This window comes from Neopelma chrysocephalum, unplaced genomic scaffold, assembly GCF_003984885.1.
Source record: "Neopelma chrysocephalum unplaced genomic scaffold, ASM398488v2 Primary Assembly neopelma1_26, whole genome shotgun sequence".
Classification (NCBI taxonomy): Eukaryota; Metazoa; Chordata; class Aves; order Passeriformes; family Pipridae; genus Neopelma; species Neopelma chrysocephalum.
The window spans coordinates 15,094,185-15,122,075 of NW_020897695.1; the positions used below are offsets into that span (position 1 = coordinate 15,094,185).

The following is a 27,891-nucleotide window of genomic DNA, read 5'->3' on the forward strand; positions in this document are numbered from 1 at the left end:
TTACTATAGTGAACAACCATTTTTAAAGATGCTTGGATAGGAAAATTTGGTTGATGTAGGGGGTGTACGTGGCATAAGAGGACGGAAATGACTCTTCATAGTTTTTAAGTACTTGAAAAAGCAAAATGTCCTCAGTGGCATTTATAAAGTGTCCTTCTGATTTAATTAGGAAAAACTGTGATCCAACAATAGCAGCTGTTCCTCCAGACTGAAGTTCAGATTTTAACCTGGTATAAGTCTGTGCTGCTGCTGCTGAAAGAACTAATAGCTCTTGGTCCAAATTGGATTAGTGTGCAAATCCAGCTGGAGTGTTTTCTGGGAGCTGCAAGGAAGGTTAGTCTTATGTCCATTTGCAGCATAGCAAAAGGAAAATCTCATGTCATTGCAAAGGAAGGGGTGGTTTGTAGGCTGGGATTTAATTTTGTTTTCAGTAGCAGTGCTGGTGGATATAGCAGTTGTGAGGCATTTGTTTCAGAAAGTTGTCAAAATGAGCCTTGGTTGCATTGGACTAATGTTTGGTCTTGACTAACAATATAATGTTGTGGTTGTAATAAAGGATCTCTGTTTATGTCTGAGATACTTCTTGAAGAATTTTGACTACTGTAATTGGATACCTTCCTACTAAAAATACTAAATGAGGCTATGCACAAGTCAGTCTTATAGGAAACAATTAAAACATATTCCTAAATATATGTTTAAATATTGTATTTTGTGAATTCTGTATGTATCTGAAATTTTTGAGAGCTCAGGGGAAGAACACAACACACAGCACTAATCAGCTGAAGTCATGCATGAGATCAGGTGATGTTAGTGCATGTACATAACTCTTTGGCAATGTGCTTTTGAGTTGACACTTTTTTAAGCACTGGTTGTTGCAGCTGCTGCCCAGTGTGGTGTAGGATGAAGGCAAGTATTTGTTCCTTGTTTTAAAAGTGCAACTTAAATGTTTGTAAATGATACATCCTTTAGCACAGTCTTGGCTTTAAATTAGTTGTGTGTTTCCAAATGAAACATTTGTGAGGTATGGAAATCTTATTTGTATGCATTTTCAAATGACTCCCAAAGTTTTTATCAAATGGGGAGTTTTCACATATGCTAAACTGTGAATAACTAAGTACACGTTAATCAGATGTGTCTTACTTGGCCTTCCATGCATTACCGAAGCTTAACTTAATTTTTTTTTATAGTCTAATTGGTAGAGGAGGAACATGCATATAATATGTCACTTTGAAAAACAAACTTGAATAGGAGTATGGTAGTTGCTCCAGTGAATTTTTAAAGATGACACATAAGGAGTGGGAAGATTTTTGCTGTGGGAGAGCAATATTAGAGTTCTTCAATTCAGATTTTGAAGTTCAGATAAAATGAAAAACCATGGTACTGCAAAAGTAGTATCCTCATATTCTAACTTGGGGAATGTAGAAATTAGACTGTTTCATGTGCTTCTAAAACTATAAAAGCAAGAAACTTTGAATTCCGCAGTGAAACTCAACCTTAGAGTAGCAGAAATATCGAAATAGAAGATGAGGTGAGATTTTGTGATATTTTTTATTAGAAAGGCTAATTTAAAGAGACACCATTACACTGCAGTGGAGGAGAATTGCAAGATTTCTCTGTTTTACATCTTGGAGACATACTGCTGAAAAAATGTGGAATTTATTTAAAGTTGCTTATTTAGAGGAAGCTGACTGTTGACAAGTATTTGTTCACCACTTTTCTGCTACCTCAGTGCCAGGCAGAGCAGAAACCAAAAGCTGCAACTCAGCAGGCATTGAGACAGAGCATGTCAGATTTTCACTTATTTACCAAGTCAGGGTTTTTGGTGGTGTGGGGTTTTTTTGTTGTTTGTTTGTTTGGGGTTTTGTTTGTTGGGTTTTTTAATTGCATTTGACTGAATGATTTAAGAATTTATGTGAAAAAATATTCTAAGAATTATGGTTTGTATTTCTTTTAACTAAACTCACAATGCATATCGTCCTCACCTTTGGTAAAGGACAAGCCTATGACTTACCAGATTCTGCATTCTTGGCTCTGTGCTCTGTCCTCTCTAGCTGGCAGGAATTCCAGAAGGAGTCCTGGTCCACCTCCGATGTCTGTCCTTCAGGCTCATCTGCTGCAAAACATAGCAAGCACACTAAACAGGTCTTGGGATATCACCTTATCTTCAGACCTGTCCGCTTCCTTTCAGCTTTGTGAATGTCTGCTTCTGTTGTTGGCTACAAAAGCAGCTCAGTTTTCTTCTAAGTAATTACTAGAAAACTGAATAGTGGTGGCTGCGTTTTGGAAGCAGTGGCTTGGCATTTAAATAAAACAGTTCTTACCATATTAAAAAGGGTGTAGACTTGACAACACGAGCTTATTCCAACCTACCTCAGCCTTTTTTAGAGAGAAGATACCCATTTTTATGACTCCAGGGGAAGCTGTCTTATGGAAACAAAACCATGTAACCACCCCCAAATAATTGAGGTATCAGATTTGTGTATCTTGCCAAGGTTGCTTAGAACTGGCAGCGGTGTATCCAGGAGAGCACATCCCTGCAATGCTCTTCCTCCTTGTTTGGCTAACACTAGACCAAATATTAAGAAGTGGAATTATCCTAACTTGCAAATAACATTGCCCTAACTTTTCATTCCTTATTACCCCAAAAATCATATCACTGAGGTAGGGTTACAGAATTCTGTCTAGTTTATCTGTATCTTTCTCTTGCCGCTTGTGCCAGTTAAGAGTTCTGTCATAACATAGTTTCCTTTGTGCTCCCTGCAAGAAAAAGTGTTTCCAAGGACATAAGGAGAGAAGGCATCAAGAGGCAAGATATAAGATATTGAAAGAAATTTTGGCTAGCACTTGAAATCCTTTAAGTTCAGTCCTCTGACAAATTTTTGTGGATTTGCTTAATAGCAGGATGTCTCACCTGGGATATTGTGAGAGCACTCAACATTTATTTCCAGTAGTTTTTATTCTGTTTCTGTGTTAATTTTCAAGGGAAGAGCTGATGCAGTGTTGATTAAATCATATCTAGGTGCTCTTTGTATTCTTCTGTAGAGAGTCATTAGGTTCCATGTAAATAAAAATTTTATTTTTTGTGCTTTTGGAATTTTTTGTGATATCCATGCCTCGGATGTATCAGTCGAGTGGGGTTTTGAGTAACATGCTGCCTAAAGTACTTCACCTTTCTCTCCTTTTGCTCAAGTTGATGTGTAGTACTTCTTGTTCTTAAGTAAAATGCAAGCTATACAGTCTCTGAGATGTTGACCCTGTATCTGTACCAAGTATTTTAGTCTTTAAGTAAACCCAATCACTCTTTCTTATTTTCTCATTAGCATCTCAGAACCCTCTGTGGGTTTTGTTTCTGTCTAAGTAATGAAAGCTCCTACTGTGACTAATCTGTGATCTGCTCATTAATACACCATTCATTCTTTAGTCAGCAAATTTTAGAAATTATGTACCGGAAATGCTGTACAATTGGTTGTCAACAGTAATGTAGAGATGAAAAATTTTGTTTTCCTGTCATCTTTCTCTTAATTTTTTCTTAAGAATTCATATAATCAGGGAATTTAATCAATTATATTTTTCCCTGTATTTGCCTCCAGAGAATAAGTCCAGCTCTGCAGCTTTCTCTAGATGCGTAATTCTTGCAAGTGTTGGTCTCAGATGTTTGCTTTCTTGGCCTTAAGCAGCGCGTCCTTCTTTAGCATTTTTCACAACAGTTTTTTGTTCCTCTTGCTTTGATTTTTGAAGCAATGTGGGTTTTTTTCTTCTCTTGTGAAGGCTCTCTGTTTTGGCTTTGTCAAAGCCTGTGAAAATTCAAGGTATATCCTGGTTACGAGGTTTAACCATAGGAGATCTGTTGTCCTAGAACTCTGTAGCTTCTGTCACTTCCAGTTGAATTCTTTAACCCAGTTATTTCACAGAGAGCTTGTGCATTCAGATTTTCCATGTAGGTCAGTTTTGACAACTTCCTGTTACTTGTGATGTCTCTGAAACTGCATTGCAGTATGACTACAGCTTAATCAGACACAGGAATTTTATTTCACCTAACATAGAAAACAAAGCAAGGTAGGCTTTGGCAAGCCTAGACCGCAGCTGCTAATTGTGGACTTGTAATTCCATGCAAGCTTGGATGCTGAAGCCCAGCTTGTTGCATTTCGGCTGGTTTTGGTACTAGATGTGAGTGGACCAATGCCATGGGGTGTTTTTTTCATCTGTAGCAATGTTTAACAACTAAAAACAAAGTGGGCTTGGTTCCTTGGTTTTGCTGGAAGAAAACTTTATTTCTAAAATGCTGAAAAATTGCTTTATTTGCCTCATGTTAAATTAGGTAACATGTCCTATTTTAAATGGCTACTTTGCAGACACACTGTTTATCAAGAGCAAAGCCTGTATATGCAATTAGAGAAAATGTGACTTTCGTCATAAGTGCCACAAATTCTTTGACTTATGAATTATTGGTGATTCTTTTGTGACAGAGAAGAGGTCTAGCTTTAAATGCAGATTTTTACACTTGCACTGCTTTGCAAAAAGAAGGGAGAGTGTTTGACTTTCCTCATCTCTGGTGGTGTCTTTCCCTCATTTTCCCATCCTGAAGCCCCTAGAGCTCTAGATTGCTGGATCACTTTGTGTCTCACAGTGCTGCATTATGAATTCTAGTGCAAGATTGGGTGTAGGGAACCATTTCTCTTGTCAGTAGCCAAAATTTCTCCTGTGAAGTTAAGTCATTGTTTCATGGCTATTTTGATCTGTCAGTTGTAGAAAGCTAGACCTGCTTCTGCTTTGAGGAGAAACAATAGTACTTGGAAAATGTTATGCAGGATCTGTTGCAGTATTCTTCTGAATACTTCCCTTCCCTGCTAATGGCTTTTCTGAACTATTTAAACGTCATCCATGGCAAGAACGATATGCCAAGAGTCTGTCCTCAGTTATTGCACTTTAAATTTCACTGTAAGAAAATTGATTGCCTTACCATATCCTGAATGCTGAAATTTTGTTGATGCAGTTGCTGATAGGCAGAAGTGAATTTATTGCTGCTAGACTTCCCTGTTACTCTGTTCTGCTAGGAGCAGCTTTGTGGCTCTAACATATGTTGCTTCCATAATTTATGCTTTAGATTCAAGTTGTGAAATGGTGGAGCTTTGGCTTTCTTCCCTTTATAGATGTCTAGAAAATACAAAGTTGATCTTTTTGCAAGATTTCATATGACACCATCCTACATGGAAGATTAGATATGTGGGAGCAGCAGGGTCCTGCTCCTACCCTCCTCCTGATGGGTTTCATTTGGATGTTCTTGCATGTTTATTGAAATGTTGGCTTGTTTTTAGCAAAGCACTGAAGACAGGAACTAGCCGTTATGAAAGCTTCTAAAATCAGACATAAAATTAAAAACATCTTATAGTCTCTGTTTTTGTGGTTGTCTATAATGACATGGCAGAGAATCATTCCCCCTCAGCAAGAGGATGGTTCCTTCATACCATTCAGTGTAGTTCAGGCTCTTTGATTATTTATGTAGCTTCCCTTCTGTATAAAAGCAAAAAAGTGCGTGTTGCAGTACCATCAAAGCCATTGCACACTTGCATAAAGCTGCAGGTGCTGTCATGCACATAAACTGTGATTTGTACAAGGATGAAAGAAGCTGAAATGCATTATTTTTTGTCTTCTGACAAGCTTTTTACCCCTCTTTGCATCATCAGCATCAAACTAATAGAATTATATTTTAAGCAGCAACTGTCACAATAATTAGAATTTATAAAATAGAAAAATTCAATTAAAAAACTGTCTCACTAGCTAAAAATAAAATATGCTTTGATGTAAACATTCTGTATATGTAGGTTGTGAGGAAGTACAGCATTTTTCAGTTGAATTTGATCCCTTTGTAATAACTCTTTAGGGCTATCAAATGCGCCATCAAATGCACTTCATCACAGAAGAAACATATTGTTGGATGTCTTCATTCTGAAAAAGAAGCAAAGCAACTGCAGCTTATGTTTGACTGTACCAAGGAACTCTAAATACAGATTACTACTTAGAATGCAGTGGAAGCTTTCAAAAAAATTGTGCAATTTGTAGAAAACCTGTGTCTCTAATAAGCTGCAAGTCCCACGGGAATGAGTTACCTTCTCTCATCAGAGTTAGCATCTTCTGAATCTGCAGTTCCTACAGTTTCCAGTTAATAGATACAGTGACAAAGTCTGGTTCATTTTCTTGGTGATGATACACAGAGCATACCACTTTGAGCTATTTAACTGAAGTCTTGGTTTCTGTGATCACCAGAAGTCTTTTCCTTAAAGATGGGTGGTTCTTTGGCAGTCTTGTACTCCCACATGGAGCTCGGGAAAGCATCTTGAAATTCCTACGTACAGATAACACAAGTGGTCATGTTCCCGGTGGTGCAGTTGTCTCACAGGGCATAAGCATGAAATACTCTTTCCCTGGTAGATAGACAAGTAATTCTTGGTGAAGAATAGAAAAACTTCTGGTGATTTTTTCAAGAGTAACTTATAGTGAAGAAGTAGGAAGTAAAACATGCAGAGAGCACACTGACAAATGTTCAATATTGGTTAGTCACCTTGATCATTTGATATGTTTAATGAACTCTCACATGGAGTCATAAATCTAAGAATGTAAGTCATGCTTCAGGGCTTGGATTTTAGAAAACAAGATCCTAAAAATATATAAGAAAACTGATTCTGGATTTTCAGAATGATGTGGTAGCTAGAAGATGTAGTGTCATGCATTATCAAGAAAGGTAATATATGAATCAGGAAATAGCAACCTCCAACTGAAGTTATATATAAAGCTGTAAGCTGGGTTGGACTGGACTTCCTGTCCACTTATATTGGAAATATTTGAATATGAATGGCAGAAAATTAGCAGTTGAAGGAGGTTGAAATATGCTACATTCTCTATGTGCCACAACAATGAACAGTGAAAAAAGCATCATTAAGATTAAGGATTACAGTTCAGTTCTCTCATCATGCAGAGGAGATGCTGGCAGTCTGAGTTTCGAAAGTCATAAGAATAGAAGTTGAACTGGAAAAAACCAAACCAAGTTAGCTGTGAGTAGATTTTCTAACTGGTTATCAAAGATAAGAATTTCTGGTTCATTTACGGGGAGTGATTTAGAAATGGAAGATTTATGTAGCTCAGTTGAGAGGAACCTGAGCTAGTTATTTATTTTTTTTACCTGAGCGCTGCTGTCCTCCATTTACGTGGATTGCATGTCATTGTTCCAATTTTTTAATTGTTAATTCCCCATATGTGCTTGCCTTAGTATTATTCTGGAGACTATTACCATGGTTTGCAAACCATGGTTTTAGTGGTTGCCAGTGGTCTCTTTTGATCCCCAGAAATATGTTTGAGATAGGTATGCTTGAGACATAAAAGAGGAAACTGAATGTGTTGGTGTTACTTTTTTTCTTCCTTGATCTCCCTTTTCCTGTTGCAAGCTTGTCTCATTTGTGTAGGAAAAAAGAGAAGTACTTGATTGGTGTTTTGTTCACAGAAGAAGAAATCTTGCTATCCAGGGTTAATTTTAAATGATGTGCTGTGGGCCATCTGTATAAAGATGCTAATGCTCAACAGGTAATTGTTAACCTAAGTGTATAAGCAAAGTTCCAGTATTTGTACAGCCATTTAGAAATCCATGGATTTGAGAAGGGTTGGAACTTTTGCTAGTCCTGTAAGGGCTGACAAAAGATTTTCCTTCACAAGACTGACAGAAGTATGTTCACAAATGTACGTGCTCGTTTCTACCAATGAGTGGCCAGCTCCATGTATTTGAATGTGACTATAAAAACAGCTTGATAAAATGTTAACATTTTGAAACACTAAGTTGCTGATAAACATGAGACACAAAATAATGAAGAAAAAGAACACTATTTATTCAGATGAACTTGAAGCCTATGTGAAACATTAAGTGGGAGATTAAGGGCAAGGTAAAAGCAGTACCTGGACACCAAAAAAAAATTAACCTTTTGGATTCAGGATTACCCTGCAAAATAAAAGTTTGTCTTTTTTTTCTTTTTAAAACACAGCATAGGATGTTTCTAAAAATCATTCACTCTAAATTAGGCAGCTAGATCTAAGTGCAACATGATGCATTGAGTGATTAGAAGTTATTACTGCTGAAGAGGTTCTATTACATTGCATCTTTTTGCCAGTTCATGCAATGGTCAAAGGGCAAAATCTCATCAGAAATGTTTACTGAAAATGGAGAGATGCGTTTCATTTGGGGTGTATTTTTTTATTTATGTTAAGGCAAATTAAATTTCACTTGTTTTCCCTTCTCCCTTCTGGTTTTGAGAATCATATTCACAGCCTGTTGCATCCCTGGAAGGTGATTTCTCAGCCTTTCCAGAAGGGAATCCTTTCAGGGGAATTTGGGTTGAGCAAGGTTGTGTGTGGGGAGGACAGAGGGTTATGTTTGTGTTTTTTTTGTTTGTTTGGGGATTTTTTTTTTCCTGTTTGTGTTTGTTTGATTGGGGGGGGGTGTTGGTGATTGTTTGTTTTGATTTGTTTTGGGTGTGATTTTTTTTTTTCTCCTCCTTACCATATTTCTGGCAAAGTTCAGAATATTTCAATATGCCCAAAAAGGCAGCTAGAATTGTTCACTGCTAGAATTGATACACTTGGTTTCTCTAATTCTGCTTTCACTGTAGTCAGCAGAGAAATTCCTGTTTTATTACAGTGGAAGCAGCGTTACTCGCCATAGTATAATACTGAATGTTCCAGTTCTGCTTTTTATCTACAGTTTCAGTGCAATTGTTTAATTTAATTTTATAGCCTTTTATTACAGTTGTTCTAAGGCACAACTGCATCTAGGATTGGTGTATTGATGAAAACTCTTACATCTAATGCCTCAATTACTGGTAGCAGTTAAGCAGTTTAAAGTGTTATAATCTGCATCGGCTGATTAAAGTTAGCATAGGAAGAAGTGTCTAGGAGACTGGGCACCCTTGGGAACAAAGTGGTGCAGACATATCCTTAGCATACTTGTCTTTTCACTAATTTCAGCTCAAAAGTGTCTTCACATCCTTGCAACCCTCAGGGTAGAGGAGGGTGAGTAGGGGGACAAACCCCCAATCTCTTGGGGTGTAATGTTTAGCAGTTCAGGGACTGCTTGGTATGGAGTACCACAACTGCAGGAGCCAACTAGGGCAAGCTGCTGATTTTCCATCACATTCTTTCAAAGCTGAAAATCTTATTTCCATATGTTGAATTTCAATAGCAACTTGACAAGCACTGATTTTCAGGAGAAGTAGTTCTCAATGTTTTCCCACTTAAAATTCTTTAGCATGTTAAGATCAGCAATAACCCTAATAGAAGGGAGAAGGGACAATTATTTTTTATACTGAAGTAGAACCTGATGCACAAATCTTTCTTCAATATTGTAGAGAGCCTTTTGCAAGATTATGGTCAATTTAAAAAGCAAAGTTCACTGAAAGGATATGAATTGTACCTTGTGAAGTCAGAGCCACCTTCTTGAGGCCTTAAGTAGGGTGAATAAAACCCTTCAGTTTAACTGGAATGATATGTACGTCGTGAGCAAGGTTGCAATGTGGAGAAGGTTAAGCTTCAAACTGACTGCATCTCTAAGATTATAAAGTTGTGCTTTTCAGAAGCTTCTTTCTGTTGCAAACTTAGGGAAGCCTCTTGGCTGCAGCTGACCCTGACCTTAAAGGTCTTGCAGAGTAGAAAAGGCATCTCTTTTACAACCAGACCCTTTGAGGCACTGGGTTTACTGCATAATTCATGAGTGTCTAATGCATCTGACCACAGAAAAGAGCAAAATATGTAGGGTAGTGATGAAATGCTTGTCAGCAGGCATGTCCCTTCTGGCTTACATGAAGCTGTCCTGTTGGGGTTAGTGTTCCCTGCATTGCTAACTTGAGACCATAACAGGAGTATCTCCTTTTTCCTTGGCTGCTACAGCCCATCTTCCTGCTGTAGCCAAGCCCCTGCTCTCAGCGTGGGTTAGTTCATCTGTCGAAGAGGGTGGGGTTTGAAGAACAAGCACTGCTAATAGCGTAGACAGCCGGCAGGAGCTCTGGTTGCAGTGTTTCATCAGCTGCTAATCCGTTTACAGTATAGTTAATCAGATTGCTCTGTTCGGTGCTGCACAGACTTTGTGCCACACTGCTGTAATCGAGATGGCTTGATGTGTATAAGCTAGTTTGTGTATGAACTGGAGACAGCTATTACAGTGGAGACAGGGGCTTCTCTGCTGAGGTTTTTAAATGGTTTCTATTTTGTAACTCTCTTGCCATAACCGAGGGCATTTACCTCAAGACAAGTTTTGAAGCTTTCTTAGTCTCTAAATCAACACAATATTTGTTGGGGATGGAGCAATTAGTGTGTTAGATTTCTTCTTTTCAATGTGGGGGCAGTGCAGCCCATTCTCCCTCAGTGAAAGTATGGACTTAGCCCCCAAATTCGTTAGTTTAAAAGCAAAGTTCTGTTTGACAGTTTCTGTTTAGGTCAATGTACTGACAGACTGCATACGAAACTTAAAAAGAAAGAAAGTGTAATGTTTTTATACTTTTTTTTCCTTAGTTCTTGTGCCAGTGTGAATTGTTGTGTTGAAGTAGTTTCTTTACAGTAAGAAACTAAGCAAAATACTTGTCTTTTAAAATACTGTAATAAGTAGTTGATCTGACCTTGTCTCTGTAGAGCTGTAAATGGAGGATAATCTTTGCTATGGGAATTGTAACTGTATTTGCTTGGATTTTCATGACAGTAGTGTCTCCAGATTCTTTAGCAAGGCTGTTACTTATTGTTGCTCATGAACAAATTGTGAAAAAACCCAAAATCCGCTCTCCCTACTGTACCCCAACAAAACCCAAAATCTCAGGCAAACCACATAGTTTGAAATTTCATTTTATCTCTTGTGGGTTTAGTAGTTAGACCAAACTAATCTGTCTTTCTCCCTCCCCCAGCCTCCCACCCTTTCCCCCTTCTTTTTTCCCCTCCCTGACAATAAGACTGTCAAATAATATTTGAAATAAAGGAGATAACTTAATCTGCTTTGGCATTATGGTAAGAGGCCATATCATCTTGTTTACAAAATTTAATGTAATATCATCTCTCTGTGTTGTAGTGGGAGCAATGAAGTGCTAAGTGCATTCAGTACTTAATGTGATCAGAAAAATTAATGTCAATAGAATGTGACAGTTGGATTTGAAGGGTTTTCTTTGAAATTGGAAAAGATGATAGATTCTCAAAGTCTTAGAGTGCAGTGCATGTTTTCAGGTGCCGTGTTTCAAGAGTGTTTGGAATGTAGATCTAAATGTTTATACTTAATGTGATACTCCTGGTTTTACTGAAACTGTTCTGTTTTCTTCTAGGTGAATCTGGACTGGGAAAATCAACATTAATCAACTCATTATTCTTAACAGAACTGTATTCCCCAGAGTATCCAGGTCCTTCACACAGAATTAAAAAGACTGTACAGGTATGTCTTGGGGGGGGGGGGAAGATACAGCTTGAACAATGTAATTTGCAATCTAGTAATGTAAGGAGATACAGTTGTTACATAAGCACCTATATTTCAAAATACATCCAGATATGATGTGAACCATTAAGAAATATTCAATGTGTCTCAGTACATCTTAGCAACAAAACTTCCAGGTTCTCAAACTTGTGGCCTGTTGAAATGCAGGAGTTCTGCAGGGCTTTGTGTGCTGCCTGTACATTAGAAAACACATACGTGTGCAGTCCTGTTTGAAAATGTAGTGTTTATTATCAATTAAAATATTGAGTAAATCTGTAGAAATAGATAGATGTGCATTAAAACCCCTGACTGTTTAAGACAGGCTTTTAGAGACTGTCTGTATTAAAGGATTTGACTGAAGTGCGAGGACCTCATGGACCGAGTATCCATGAGTCTTCTGCAGACCGTATTCTTTGTGGTACCTCATATGCCTGTTAAAAGTTGTTATTCTGAAACATATCAGGGACTGGGGGAAGGGGAACCTGTCTGACCTTAAGGACAAGACTTACATAGGCAAAGATGTTCCTGCAAGTGAGCGATGCAACTGAAATATTTGGTCAAAAATTGGAAAACTGAAGTTGATCCATTCATTTTGTGTGATAACTTGTTACTGATCAATTATATTTTGTCTCAAGAAAAGGAGCATGCTCTTTGTGTAATAAAAAGGTTATTAAAAATAGCAATTACCTCATACTAAGAAATAATAATATTATGGGTAGTTTAGGAAATCATTGCATTTCAGTGGGGTATTTTCTGCCTCTACAGCTGAGCAGCTGAATAAGGATATGTGAGCTTTGCTTATATCTCTTGATGTGCCCTTGTTTAAGATTTTGGTGAAGATAGCTTGTGACAATCTAACTTTGTACAGGTGAGGACTGGGGGTGCTCACCATTGCTGCTGTTGTTTGACAGAGTTCTTCCAACTGCAAAATTATAGTCTTAGACCACCTCAGCTGTGGCTGAAGTGACTGGGCAATGACAGAGTTGTCATAAAGTGATTAAGCCCTGTGTTGGGTTAGGAGGGTAGGCAAGGTGCTAAACAGATGTTGTAAAGTAGAGTGCTTTTTAATTGAGTGGGATCAAATAATTGTGCTCCAACGCTGTGATCCACTGAACTTACTGTTTTGTGGGACCTCTGGGATTTTTTTCGCCTGGGGTTTTGGGTAAGACTTTTTTTAATCCAATCTCAGAACACAGAATAATTACCACAGTACCAGGAAAAAGTTAGTTATATTAAGAAGTTTAAATGGTATTGCTTGTCAGTTAGCTCAACATCAAAGCTTGAATACTGTTGCAAAATGCATTCATTGCAGAATATAATTTTTTTCATTTGGAGGAACGCTTTTGAACATTCTGAGTTCTATTAACAATATATTAATACTTTATAAGCTTTAGTCATGTCTATTAGGCTATTTTATCAGTTTAATGTAAAACCATAGTACTGCAACAAAATGGACTTAAAAGCTTCTTAGCAGGGGCATCAGACCATTATTTGAACTAGCAGGGTTGAATTTATGTACTTGGTTCAAAGAGATATTAAGAGGGATGGAAGACGTTTGCAAATAGTTAAGCTCTGGTATAATATGCTTATTACTGAAATAATCAGTGACTGTTGGAAAACTAAGTAGAAGGGTGACTTTTTTGTTGGAAGAGAGATGTAGTGGGATTTCATTACTGATGATTACACATTGATTTAGTAGAAGATAAAAGAAAACAACCAGGACATCTTTCAAAGGTAACTCACTCCCATCTTACTTAAAGGTGCATCAATGTAAAAAAAAAATAAAATTCTGTGTGGAGTTTCTGGAATTTGAGTTAAGTACTTTCATATGTTAAGTGGCATGTTATGTTAGATGATCTGTTCATTCTGACCTTCAGAGGGGGGTTGATTTTTATTAATTTACTGGTTGAATAAAAAACGCCATCCTTTTCAGGAAGCTTCATTTAATGATTTTTTTTTTTTTTTTTTTTGGCACTGGAAAGGGATAAAGAAAAGGGCTTGAACAGAGACCAGATTGAAAAGCCATTGCATTTTTTCATACTTCCACTGTCTGGGCTAAAGCTTGAGGGTGACCAAGAGCTAGCCAAAACTATTTTCAGTAGTGAATTGGGGTCTAATATAACTTAGAAAATAATATGATTGGGATGAAATACACTTAAAGACCATCTTCCCCTTTAGAAACTACTGGTTATTTTATCTATTAGGTATTTTTTTTAGTATACTTGCAGTGCAACATTGCTGTGCTTTCAGTTATTTAGGATGAATGAAAAATCATTAAGTGTAGTATTTTAAGAAGGAAACTGAAACTATCTTATTTCAGGGTCAAATGTTTAAGTGGGGATAAAATTGTTTCCCCCTACAACCTTGAAAATTGTGTGTGCTAGTAACTATGTGTATGATATGGAGATGTTTCCAGTCAAATTAAATCAAAGAAAAAACAGTTGGAGCTGCTGTTTGGATCCATTGGATTTGAACTCTTTGCCAGTGAAAACCTTTTTAAGTTGAGGATTGAAAGGATTTTGTAGAGTATAGATGAGACAGGCCACCAGAGCATCCTCAAACCTTCGTTGTAATAATCACCTGCTCTTATATGGTGGGAATAACTTATTGACCAGGAATTGTATAAGAGGCTCTCTCCTTAATAAATATGAGCTGTGGTTTGGACTGGAAAGCCAATTGCAGTTTGAAGTTGTTTTCTGAGGCAGGTCCTTCATATTAATTTCATGGAAAACACAGAAAAACAGTTAAAAGTAAGTAATTTGAAGTCAAATGAATTCAAAGAAAACTTACTCAGAAATGAAGGGATATGAAATATGTTTTCTCTGATCGTTATTTGACTGTCTTAAGTGGAGTATGGTAAAAAGCAGTTGAGCTCTAACAAACATCAGGTCATGAATGCTGTGTAGTAACTGCCAAGGAGACCCGTGTGACCCAATTGACTGGAGTGCATGGGAAAATGGCTGTTTGGAGGAGACTTTTCTTAAAAAGTTTTAAATTCCAAGACTTGAACTAATGTTTTCCATGAATCTCTTGGGAATACTTGTAAATCAGATGATAGGATGCATTTGGATACTTTAACTGAGAATTACACTAGTTTACAGTGATTTTTTGGATCTTTTCCAGATGTTTCTGCTTTCTGTGCCTTTGACCATATATGGGTACATTCATTTGGGTTAGAAAAATGCAACTTTGCAGAGGCTTTATGGCAGGTTCTTTATCTACTGTCTCCTACTAGCAGAACTTACCATTTAAAGTGTATGGTGGATTTGGTCTGATTGTCCACAGCACAAGCACAGGACATTTAATTTGATGAGCTCATGCTTCTTGTTCCATAGGTTTTTTAAAACCCTACTCTGATAGCAAGATACCTACATGAACTTATGAAAAGTAAGAAAAAATGTAAATCCTCACCACCCAGTGAGGTATTAGCACTGCCTGCAGAGATTGTTACTGTAGGCCATTTGTCAGAAGGTGGTTTCACAAATTCAGCCACACATATTTTACAAGCATACAGAATCAGGGAAAATGTTTGGTGTGGCTTTTCTGAGGATATCTTGACCTTTGTTTTAGTTTTTTATAAACATAGGTTCAAGATAATATTTTATTAATTGCTTCTTCTGAAAAGCATTCCTTCATGAGTGCATAATAATTTAATGGTTCTTGCTGGGAATTTTTGGGCTGGAGAATAAAGTCGATACCTTGTAGTGCTTGGCAAGAATACATCTGTTAACATTATCATCTCTAGTATTTTACAAGTGTTTTGGATTTCTTATACTTTCAGAGAGCTTGGTGATAGGAGGGCTATGTGGTTACTATATACAAGATAGCAAAAAGAATGCAAGGAATTAGAAGTTAATCTCCTTGTGTGCTAAAGCTTGTGAGTAGTAAACTCTTGGCTGAGTTGACTATGGCTGGGGATTACTGTCTTGAGTTCTGGCATTGACTGTGTACAATAAAATTTCTCTATAGAACTCTTGAGGAGGGGGGAAATACACTCATCACGATTAAAACATAAGTTTTGAAAGCACTGCATGTATACCTAGGTTCTCATGGCTCTGAACTGTATGCTTTTAGAAGGATAAGAGTTGTGAAAGAGTAACTTGGTGGTGTCTTAGGATGCTGTGTGCATGGGGGGTTTTTTTGTTTGGTTGGTTGGGTTTTTTTTACACCTTCCTAACCTGCAATAAGGCCTGCTCAGGTAGGAGCTTGAATTGGGTGGCCTTGAAGTCCAGCCCAGCCTGGATTCTTCTGTGACTAGCATTCTGGAAGCCCAGTGTTGGGGACTTGTTTCCTGTATCTGCCTTACTGATATTTTTTTTCCTGTCTTTTTGTTATGTGAGGAGCCAGCTCATGATGATTGGTTGCTGTAGGCAGCCATAGTGTAGCTGTGTCAGTTTTTTGAGAACTAACATTGGAAGGGATTGATCTGACTTGGGTAGGATCCCTACTGATGAATAGTTAAAAATAGCATCCTGCATACTTAGAGATTAAATATGAAGCCTTCTTTGCAGTTAGGTACTGTTTTCTGTGTTTGTGTATATTCTCGTCTGAATTAGACTCAGTGTTTTGCTTGGGCAAGAGGGATTTAGTTTGACTTTCTGCAGGGTGTCACTTTATCTTGTGGATTTACATTGCATCACATAAGCAGCGATTGCAGCGTGTTTGCAATAATATGCAGGTGTGGCTGTGAGTCTGTTTCAATTATATGACAATGAGGGATGTGGAAGAGCTAAACTAGCATTGATAGGATCTCTCTCAAATCTTGAACTGGTCAAGAGACTATCCAGATAGGATTTATTATCCAAGTTGCCACTCTTTCTGAAAGTTCCTTAGTGAATGTTCTTGCAGGTGTTCATCCAGTTAAATAGAACTTTTTTTTTCCTCTTCCCCATTAGGGTTTGGGAGACTTAAGAAATGTTAAGCAATGAGCACCAAGGTGTCATCACTGTGTGCCAACTCATGCGTGGCTCTGGACAGATGGCTCACAGTTGATTTCTTGAATCCATATCTAGAAAACAGTGTCACTAGTGATTTAATAGAAATTGCTTTAGTATCAGGGGAAAAAACAATGATTAAATGTGTGAGCAATTGGAAAGAAGCCAACATGATAACGTGAGTTTGTAATTTCTTACTGCTGTGTATCACTGACTGTTACAACAGCGATACAGCACTTTCTCAGGCAAATACACCTGACGTTGGCATTATCAATAATTACTGAGATATTAGTAGGAAGGCGGTAGCAGTCCATGTGCTGTTTAGCCTAGATTTTTTCTGTCATGACATGCTTAATCTGTTTGATGTGCTTATTGCAAGGTGACTGAGCTGTGCTGCAGATGGGTGGTCACAACTGGAGGCATGAATTCCCACACCCAGATCTTGCATCAACCTTGTGCTGATGCAGTTGACTTCTGAGCCAGGTTTCCATCAGTGACCTGGGCTCACAGGAACCCAATCCATTATGGTCACATGAGGTCTAGTTCAGCAGATTGCAGCTAGATTGTATTACTTTCCAATATCAATCTGTTTGTAACAAGAAACCATTACTTTAAATTGTTCCATTCCCAACATTATGCTAGCTGAAGAATAAATGTATTCTTAAAAATACATTAACAGGACTAGAAATGTAGTGTCTAAGGTGCTTAGGGAGGATCACTTTTGAAAATGTAATTTTCTTAGAAGTGACTGAAGTTGGCAATTTCATCACGTTTAATGCCTGGTTAAGGTTTTTCCTGTTTAATCAGGAATTAAGATACTGAGATATCCTACATACTTAGAGGGTTCACTGACTTTATTTAAATAATGACCTTTTTCTTTTAAAAAATAATTATTATAAAAATATTGGGATTTTATAAGCAAAACACAGACCCAGTATGCCTCTGAAGCAGAAGAGTCAGCAATTCTTTGCCAGACTTCTTTTTCATTGAATGCTTCTCCCAGTGTTTCAGATAGGTGACTAAATTGCTAAAACTTTAATCTTACCTTATTCATTTTACAGGTTGAACAGTCAAAAGTTTTAATCAAAGAGGGTGGTGTTCAGTTACTACTCACAATAGTTGACACACCAGGATTTGGAGATGCTGTGGATAATAGTAATTGGTAAGAAATTCTTTGTATGTTCTCTGACGATAATTCTGAATTGCATTTTGTATATGTGTGAGATATAATACGTTGTGACATATTTTTAAATGCAGGCTTCAACATTCAGTTAAAATATTAACACTTTTAAACTTTCAGTTAGCTGAAAAGTTTTAACTACTCTAATTCCAAGTACCTTTATAACTTGAGTGAAATACTGTGAGCTTTTCCCTTTAAACTGGATGATGCATTAGGCTCTTTATCCACACGTGCAGTGTGCAGAACTGATTTCTGTGTCATCATAAGATGTGATCAGTGAAGCATATTCCTTTGGCTACTGTTCTTAAGTATTCTGTTTAATGCTATTACAATGAAGGGGATTGTGTTTGAAGGGATTTTTCAGTGAACTCACACTTTGTCTTCAGAGCTTTGTAACTCAGTTTTGTGTTGAGGAGCTGGTCTCTTAAAGTGCAGTGTTGAAGTATCCTAATTTAAAAAAAAAACAAACCAAAATCAAAACAACAACAGGAAAAAGCCAACCCATGGGGAAATTGTGAACATCTGCCAAGACATTTTTTTTTCTTTACATAAATAATGTAACTTACTGATTTTTATTCATGTAACCTCTACAGCTGGCAGCCAGTTATCGACTACATTGACAGTAAGTTTGAGGACTACCTGAATGCAGAATCTCGAGTGAACAGGCGGCAGATGCCAGATAATAGAGTGCAGTGTTGTTTATACTTCATTGCTCCTTCAGGACATGGGTTTGTATTACTGTATTTCTGTCTCTTACCTCAGATAAATATACAAATTTGTCGGTCTTAGTTATGTAAAGTTCCAAACAGGATTTTCTTAATGGTCTGCAAATCGTGCTTATTTTCAAATATGAGCTTGCTTTGGCTTGTCAAACATTAGCAAGCCAAACACCAGAAAACATGATTGCACATTATTTACACAGCAAGAAAAATAGAATTCTAACAGCTAAAAATACATAGACGTTCACAAGTGCCAGGTCTGTTTGCGATCTATATGTCTTTTGATCACATTAGAAGGAGAAACTGATTCACAGTTCAAGCAATGGGATTTTTCCTTTCTGTTCTTCCTGCCTCCCTTTGAATTTGAATGATAAATTGAAGATGGGAAATTTCATAGATCGTTGTAAGCATACTTTAATTCACCTGGCACGTAATATTTTGTCTAGTGACAATTCCAGTACAGGCATTCTGATTTCTTTCAATTACTGTGTGATCTTGCACCCCTGCTTAGTTTTTAACTTGATCAGACTTCTATCTAGTGGTAGAGGGGAGAACTGCATTTCTAGGATGTATTAGATACAGATTGACTATATCTGAAATTAGTTGCCTAGCATTTTATCATAGCATTATAACTGATTAAATTGATCAGAGACTCTTAAGTTATACTTCAAAACTAGAAGGAGAGGATAAGTAGCCTATTTTATTGTATGGGTCAAAGGTAGTAAAACTTGTTGAAGGGAATGATGAAGGAATTTTGAAGCATATTCCTCAGGCAGTGAAAATTGCTAACTATTACACTTAGCTTCTGTAGCTAGCATTGATATGGGTCTAATAATTTTGAACTGGACAGAGACTTCCAAATTTGGAAAGAAGTATTAGAGGGAGTTTTTCTTATTTAGACTTACTTTTATTAAATATTTTGTTGTTGTTCAACATGCATGTTTGTAATGTCAGTTTTGCTCAACATGCACATCAATTCTAAATATAATTTAAATAAAGGGATGATGATCCTTTTCTTGTGCTAGTAAATCATTTTTGAGCTAACTTTCAGATTCTGCAAACAATTCTCTTAACCCCATACCCCCCTTTATCCATTAGAATTTTCTAAATCAGTGGGAGGTACAAATTATTCTTAAGGAAAAAGAAAGATAATGTTTCCAATAAGCTAAGGTTTGGTAACTAAATTTGTGAGGCTAAAAGCTGTAAAAGCATATTCCTTGCACAGGTATTTCGTGTCATTCTTGGGGGGAAAAAGTGTGAAGTTGTGCTAGGTTTGCATAGTGTTTTTCAATTACTGGAATAAATGCTTAGAATTGTCATGTAAGTAAGAAAAGTAATAGAGAAAATTGGTACTGCTGTTACCATTCATTTCCTCTTTTAAGATATTCCCCTCTCTGAAAGGACATAGCTCACTTCCTACCTGGTTTTTGTGGTCATGCAGTCTTTGTTCCTGTTTCCTGTGCAGACAGCAGCGCATGTAACCTGTCAAGTAGTGTCCTCTTCACTCTTGAAGCATGACTATACTTACACCAAATTAAAGCATTTGTAGGTGAACTTACTTCTGCTCACCCTTATGACTTAATACATTTGTAAAAGCCCTCTTGTTATAATTTAGAAATTAAAAAAATTGACAGATTAAGTCCTCCCATTTAATGCATCCCACTGTTTTTAGCTGGTATCCCCATAAACATCTGAACTGATGAGTTAGTTTGTGTGGGAGCAGGAGGAGAGAGGGGAGGGGCAGGGGGAGCATTCCAGGTAAGTGAATGGGGTGATAATGAATTGCACCATCTTTCTGCAATTCTGGAATCTTTATGTAAAGCCTTACTGCTCAGTCTCCACTGTAAACTCAAGTCCTTGAGGTGAGCATTTTTGTTTTGAAAGATTCTGCTTTGCAGCTGCCCTTCAACCTGGTGTTGCTGCCCTAGGTAGCTTTTTCCAGCTCACAATATTCTGTGATTATTTTTTTTTGAAGAAAGTAGTGGGAAAGGAAGGATATGAAGGGGAGTGGATAATCAAAAAAGCACTCATAATCTAGACATGCCATTAGCATTGGCTATTTAATGGAAACGTGTTGAGAATTCGGGAAATTAAGTGGCAGGTAGAAAATGTTAAAATGAAATTAAGTATGTGTTCTTCAACATTTTCTTTATTCATTTTTATATGGTTTGGAGAAGCAGCTAAATTTGAGTACCAAATGAATATAGTTTTAATGTTCCTAATACTAATTTATTTTATATGAGAAATAATCTTGTTAAATCCTTTAAGTGAATCCTTTAAGCCCAACTAAACTTGCTATAATTCTGAAGTATTAATGCGTCAAAAACTCTCTGGCTTTACTTCAGCAAGCAGGAAATATTGACCACTTTGATTCACATGGATGGTGAACATGCTGTCACGCACCTGCTCAATACCCATACGATGGTTGTTTTAGTTTTTATGTTATTGTCATCCACCTTAATAATTGTCTTTTTGTTTTACATAACAATTTAGAGATGAGATGTTTCTACTTCATTTGTGCACAGGCCACAGAAGTTATTGTCTTCAGCAATCTAAGATCTAAAAAAAAAATAAATCTCCCAGCCCACTCTCAAGAGGAAACACAGTAATAAACATGACTTTCAGAGCATAATTCGCAGCTGTAAACTCTTATCAGTCAGGCTTTAAATGGGATTATCTTCTGGCTAATGACAGGAACTTTACTACTTTCATAGGAGAGGTCTTATCACTTGCTTAAATGAGTGTAATTTCAGCTAGCAGAAGTCTCATGACTACTAGTAGTATTAACATATTACTTATTCCTCTGGTATGATACAATTTAGGGGATTTCCTGTAGTAGTTGCAGGTAGCCTTTTGACTTTCATTCAGTCATCTGTCACTCATAAATCAGTGTTTCAAGAATAGTTGTCAGGACAAATCTCATCATTTGTAAATTCTTGTTTAATTAATAAAAAATAGCAAAGCTCTAATGCTGTTTTTCAGACTTAAGCCTTTGGATATAGAGTTTATGAAGCGCCTGCATGAAAAAGTGAATATCATTCCACTTATTGCCAAAGCAGATACACTTACACCTGAGGAATGCCAACAGTTTAAAAAACAGGTGAGTTGAAAAATTAATATTTACAACATAGGATAATTTATTAAGTTGATCCCTATAGAAATGGTGAGATGTAACCTACATGAAAAGTTTAAACCCTAAAGCAATGACCTGAGACAGCAAAGCTAAGTAATTTATATCTCTAGATTTAATTATAATTCTTGGTGAAATAATCTTGTTTTTGTCCTCAGGGCAAGAGGTTTCAAGTGTAGTATGTTTCTTGGCAAGTGAAATAATTCACTGCTGAGATAAAAATCAGTAAGGAAGGAAAGGAGCTTTCAAGAGTTAGGTACCTAACAGAAGTTGTGTGTTTTAAAAAAAAAGGTATTTAAGAATGTGAGAGTATTATTAATTGTGTTGTGGTATTCACTTTCATGTTGATGCACTGTATTTATTAAAGAGACCTCAGGTATTAGATGAGAATCAGTATACCTACTCAGTCTTGGGCTGTGGTAATGCATTTTAAAGATGGTGAGATAATTGTAACATTGATACAACTGATGTAGTGTCTTTGTATTTGTAGAATGTATTTGGCATCAGTGTCTGCAAGTGGCTTATGTTTTATTTTCAGCTACATGATCAGAGTAGAAGTAGATTTAAGCTTTTTAGTATTGTATGAAGAGGATGAGGAGGACCCAGAACAGGACAAGACAAGACAGGAAGTTTTATTGAACTCTGTCCAGTCCTAGTTTAGAACACAGGTTCTGAAAAGATGTCATTGAGGTGTTGTGTGCAAAACTCTAAAAATCAGAGGACAAAATGAAAGGAAAAAATGGTGGAACACAGAATATTTCTAAATATGTAAGCAGCTTTATCATAAGTTGAGGTTAAATAGGGGAAACTTTCCCAAATCAAACTTTGAAAATAAGTCCTTGCACGAATTGGATACTTATGTTCTTATAAGACTGCAAACTCATGAACCAGAAATATTCCCCAGGGCTTTGCAGTGCAGCTGTCAACTAAATGGTCTAATGTTTTTCCGTTCTAAAATTCTGGAAAACTAATCATCTTGTTTTTAAAAATACCCTTCAGAGAAATGAAGCAGCAAAACAGTATGGTCACTTTTTTGATGATGCTGTCAGTTTTTATTAAATTTTTGTTAATGCTTGCAAATGTTTTTCAACACAACTAACTGCTAGAGTCAGTCCATCAGTCATAAGCTCTATTAAAAGAGGCAGGTGATCCTGCTTCAAGCAACTGATGCTCAGGTGTGTTAGAAACAGGAAAGAATAGGAGTGACAGGAGTAGCTATTGTGGGAACTCAAAGGGGTCAAATGTGCCTGCAGTTATCTATTCAAATATTTTATATTTTGAAGGGACTCAATTGCGAGACTAGTCTGAGAACTTAAGTAGGGTTGTATTAGTTTTTGCACATTCAGGCAGAATTTCCATTAGGGTAAATCTGTTGTTTGTGCCATCATAGAAAACTAATATTAATTTTTGCTGTCTTGTATTGGTGGATAATATTCTGTTAGCTGTGAGGCACTGACTCTGATCCTGTCTTCCCCCTGGCTTAAGAGATGGTCATACTAATAACCCATTGGAGTCACCTGATGGTGTTAAATATGTGCAAGTTTTGTGATGTAACTTAGTCATCTTAATATGCAAGGATCTTACATATCAGACATAAGGAGGGAGAATCAGATTGCAGCAAGAAATATCGAGTTACTACAGAGTATGAATTTCTCAAACAGATAACACTTTTCTTTTTAGATAATGAAAGAAATCCAAGAACACAAAATTAAAATATATGAATTTCCGGAAACAGATGATGAAGAAGAAAATAAAATTGTTAAAAAGATAAAGGTAATTAATTTTCTTTTGAAAAACTGCTTATGGAGTGGCAAGGGGGGTTGAGTGTGAAAAGCATTCTGTCATTAATGAAGAGCCCACCGATATGTGTAGGAGATAGAAATCAAATGCAAAGCTGTCCTAAGTGTCACTGTTCCTCGGCAGGGGCAATGAATGATACTATTAAGTCATCTGTCTAAGTCCTTTGGCTAAAATTCAGAATGAGAGCTCATTTAATGAACTCTAAAAGATCACTTTTTTAATTTCATGACTATTTGACTTTTATCCACCTACCACTTGTTTTTGGTTCTGAGCTTTGAAGGAGACCAGGGTTGTCTTTCAGACAGAGGTGTGCAGTGGCATAGAGTATGTGCATTTCATCTAATAGTTGTCTGGATGATTGATATACTGAAACCTTAATGGAGATGAATGACTAAAGAAAATCAAAAGGACTGTCAGGCTGTTGACAGGCTTCTTCTTAGTTTACTCATGTTTTTGGTTTGTTCTTTTATGTCGGAGTCCATGTTGTATATGTTTCTTGAGCCTTGCTTCTGTTTGTTCAGTAGCTTTTAACAGCCTGCAAGAGCTTTTAAGTTTTTTTGTTACTGTGGGAATCACCTAGGATAGATAAACACAAATATCACAAATGGAAGATGTCCTGGGACTAAGCCTAGAGGAGAAGAGCAGAATAAAAGCAAAGACAAAAGTCTGAAATACTTAGCTTTGTACTCTGTTCCTTTCAGCCACTTGAAGCTGCTCTTGGCTCCTTTGTTGCTTGATACACTGGAGGCATTCTCGGTTCAACTGAAAACAAGAACTTGAAGTAGTTCTTTGCCAAACCTTTGAAAACTGGATATAAGATCCAGCCAAAGTAACAGTCCTTGTAGCCAGTGGGAATATGAATTGGTAAATAATTAACTGTGCGATTAAGTAAATAGGAAATGGTTTGCCTGTTGCTTAGCTTACTAAGTAACGTTAATGTCTGTTTCTTAACTAGATTTACAGAATACAACAGTATAAGGAATTTAGAAGGGGGTGTGTGTATATATAAGTCATTAAACTAGGCAGAGATCAGTAAACATCACTATTCTTGCACTTGGGGTTAGCTGCACAGCAGTGTTATAGCCCCAAGCTATAACATGGGCATGCTTTCAGTATCTTTTGGCAGTAAAAGTCATACTTTATCTTGTAGGACCGTTTACCTCTTGCTGTGGTAGGTAGTAATACGATCATTGAAGTCAATGGCAAGAGAGTTAGAGGAAGGCAGTACCCATGGGGTGTTGCAGAAGGTAAGGCTTTCTTGTGATTTTTTTTTTTAATCCATTTAAAATTTATTAGCCATTAGTCTATATTTGAAATGTTTGAAATGCTTAATTTGAATGTTATTTGATCTGGAAATTTACTGAATATACCATTTTGTTATTCTGATAATACTGGAACAAAGTAAAGGTTTCAGCAATACGTAACTTTGCAAGCAGATACCTGTTGAAGCCTCAGTGAGTAGTTGTAAAACCTGTAGTGACTTACGGCAGGTAATGATGTGACTTAAATTACAACTGTTTTCTAGCTTTCTCACATTAATTTTTTTCGTATAAAATATATGTATTCCTTAGATTTTTCTTTGTAGAGGATACACATTATAAATATTAATTTGACCAGCTCCTTTATCATAAGTTCAGTTTAAAGTTTCTGGAAGAATTTGGTTTTTTCCCAAAACATCTGAGTCTTAATTGCTGGGGAAGGTCCCTGGTAATGAATAGAATACTTTTTTTTTAAAATTTATTTAGAACTTACTTTCTACTGCTATAGAGACTTGAAGATAACTGCATGTTCTTCTGGCAACCATTTCTTGTGCTTTAATGCCATTCACATATTTCTAACAGCAAGACTTGCACCATGCTCTGCAGTGAAACAATCACTATTAAACTGCTTCTCCATGATCGCTGAATTTTTTCCTTGTGATGTGCATGTATTGAATAAAGAGAATATTTTTCTTTTCCTCATTATTTCTGCCTTCCAAGGGCAATGGACTATAAATTGGATGCAGTGTAAAATAGACAAAAAAACCCCCAACCAACAAGCAGTGTGTGGACCAATACTTTAAAGAGAAATGCTGTAACACTTTGAAGTGCATGTCTGGCAGGAAATGAGGTTTGGCAGAAAGTAAAAACCAGCTGCGCCAGAGAGGATCAAGCTTTATTTAAGGCTCTTGCGTTGCCATTTGGAGATGTACAAAATGGTGCTGCTTTTCTTTATTTTAAAACAAATCTGTTAAAGGATTCCTGTTCATGATTGTACAACTTTGTGAAGGGAAGAGCTAGCCTAACTAAAAGCAACCTCTTTAAGTGGCTTTCAGTCTGTCAGCCAAGGACAGAACACTCAGAAATGATGCTTTTTTGGAAGTATGACTTCATTTACTATCTGAGTGGAATTTACCAGTCTGTAAAACCATGGAATGAAATAATGCAGGAGTGCAGATACAGGACAAACACACACAGAGTCTATGTTCTGCACTTTTCTGTAGGATTCACTGAACTTACCTGGGCTATTTGAATTCCTTCTTCCTGTTTTTTCCCTTCCTTCCCGCGAAAATGTATGTCTTTACTTCAGGGACACATTGGAAACCTGCCTTGTGCATTTCTTTTGTGTGCGCTTTTCTATGTTGCCTTCTCTGTCTGCACACACCAGAGAGTTCTGGGGGTGCGCATTTTTCCCCAGTGTCATTTCATTATCTATCAGGGAAATGCCACTCAGAATCAGCCTCTTCTACATTAATAGGGTGATAGGCACAGTGGAATAGGTGGCATCTAATGACAGCTGCCCGTTCTCTCTTGATGTGTAGGTAGGTGCATCAAATTAAATACACAACCTTCCTTTCCTTAGTTAATAAAGAACTAAATCCACATAAAAATTAAAATGAAGACTTCTGCAACTCATTTAGTGGGGAAGGGGGAAATAGATTGCATTAAGTCTGTCTTTTAAAGGGTTTTGGATATAGCTGGACCTAGACTGGGGTCTACGTTAGTGTTGGATCCTTAAACAACTGTGCTGGCAGTGCCTCCAAGGGATCAAAAAGTTAAACTGACAAAACTGTGTTTCTGTTGTGGTAGCTTATTCTGCTGTACTGACTCAGAGTACAGTTTGTCAGTGTGGCTCAGGGGAGCATAGGAATTCTCTAGTAAGATACTGTTAACACGTTTTTTCAGTAAGGAAAGGCTGGAAGTAATCTGTTGTTGGAATGCATGTAGATGGATGACATCTTACCTCTGTAAGGCACATATTTTGGTTGGCATCTCAACAAAAGTTTACTTTTTTTTGCAGTTGAAAATGGTGAACACTGTGACTTCACAATTCTGAGGAACATGTTGATAAGGTAAGTAACTTACAGGTAACATTAACATTGTCTGGTATGTCTGAGAGCTTGGGAAGTCATATTGGAGAAAAAAGGATTTGAGATAGTTCATGTTAATCCCCGTATTTTTAACTGTAAACAGTATCTTACACTTTATCGATGTGTATCGATATATTTGCAAGCAGTAGTGTTGGTAAGGATTTTCTTTTTTTGTAATAGTTCTCTTTACTTTGTGATTGCTTGTTCTTGAAAACTGTGATAAACTATAGGAAGCTGTGTTGTCTGTTAGTGCTGATGTGTGCTCAGTTGTAGTGATGTGTACTTACTTGTAGGCATTTTTCAAAATATTTGCAGTGCTGCAGTTGTCTACAGCAAGACTGCCTGTGCTTCATTGTGTTAGGTGCCAAGTCCTATACTCACACCAGTTCACTAGGTGACATCTGCTGTAACAACTCTGAGTTTGATTATTAAGTTTTTATTTTCTCCAGGCTGACAATGGAAAACCATGAAAGGAAGCTAATGCTTTTATCTTAGTCTTTAACTTTACATTTAGCTTTTGTAAACTTAAAAGATAGTAACTAGGAAGTTTTGCCTTGTTGTTTGCCTGACATGCGTTTTCTTACCTACTACAGTAGTAATACACAGTTTTCACATCTGTCCTGACAGCTCTAATTTGATTGTTGGAATGACAACATTGTGTGGAATGGGACATTAATGGAGGGATGTGATTTAATTAAGTCAATCTCCAAAATGAACATGGACTGATTTTTCAGATAGTATTTTGTATTAGAGCAGTAATCTGATAAATTACCCTTATTGGCAGAACTCATATGCAGGACCTGAAGGATGTCACTAACAATGTACATTATGAGAACTACAGAAGCAGAAAACTGGCAGCTGTTACATACAACGGTGTTGACAACAACAAAAATAAAGGGCAGCTAACAAAGTAAGTTCCTGTTAAGGTTGTATTGCACTTTAATATTTTTACTCTGCTTTTTTGGTTGTTTGCTTTTGTGAACATGTGGTGTGATTTTTGGGTTTGGGGTTTTTGGGGAGAGGTGGTGGTGGTTTTGTTTGTAAATAGCCTCCAGTCAGTTGCCTCTTCGCTGTGTCTGAACACTGTAGGCCTCTTGTTTATTTACAATTAGGGGTTTTTTTTCTATTTCATTAAGGTTCATGCTAGTTTAACTGAACATGTTAAATACTGACTTTTAGTTAGATTCAGTTCTGAAGAGAATCCTTACATTTACTCTTGCAGTTTTATTTCACTGGTATTCAATGCAAAGTTTTTGTGCATTAGTGTTTCTATTTTGGTTTATATGTTACTTTTGGG

General features: G+C 36.9%; 1 protein-coding gene across 3 annotated transcripts in view; it reads left to right on the forward strand.

Moving 5' to 3' along the window:
• The window catches only part of SEPT7 (septin 7), a 77,143-nt gene that overhangs the window by 39,343 nt on the left and 9,909 nt on the right, over positions 1-27,891 (forward strand). For all 3 annotated transcript variants that reach the window (XM_027675672.1, XM_027675674.1, XM_027675673.1), the window contains exons 4-11: positions 11,337-11,443; positions 17,478-17,578; positions 18,190-18,324; positions 21,298-21,415; positions 23,126-23,218; positions 24,396-24,492; positions 26,525-26,576; positions 27,379-27,504. In XM_027675672.1, the coding sequence (XP_027531473.1) occupies positions 11,337-11,443; positions 17,478-17,578; positions 18,190-18,324; positions 21,298-21,415; positions 23,126-23,218; positions 24,396-24,492; positions 26,525-26,576; positions 27,379-27,504 (829 nt within the window). The remainder of the gene's footprint in view (positions 1-11,336; positions 11,444-17,477; positions 17,579-18,189; positions 18,325-21,297; positions 21,416-23,125; positions 23,219-24,395; positions 24,493-26,524; positions 26,577-27,378; positions 27,505-27,891) is intronic.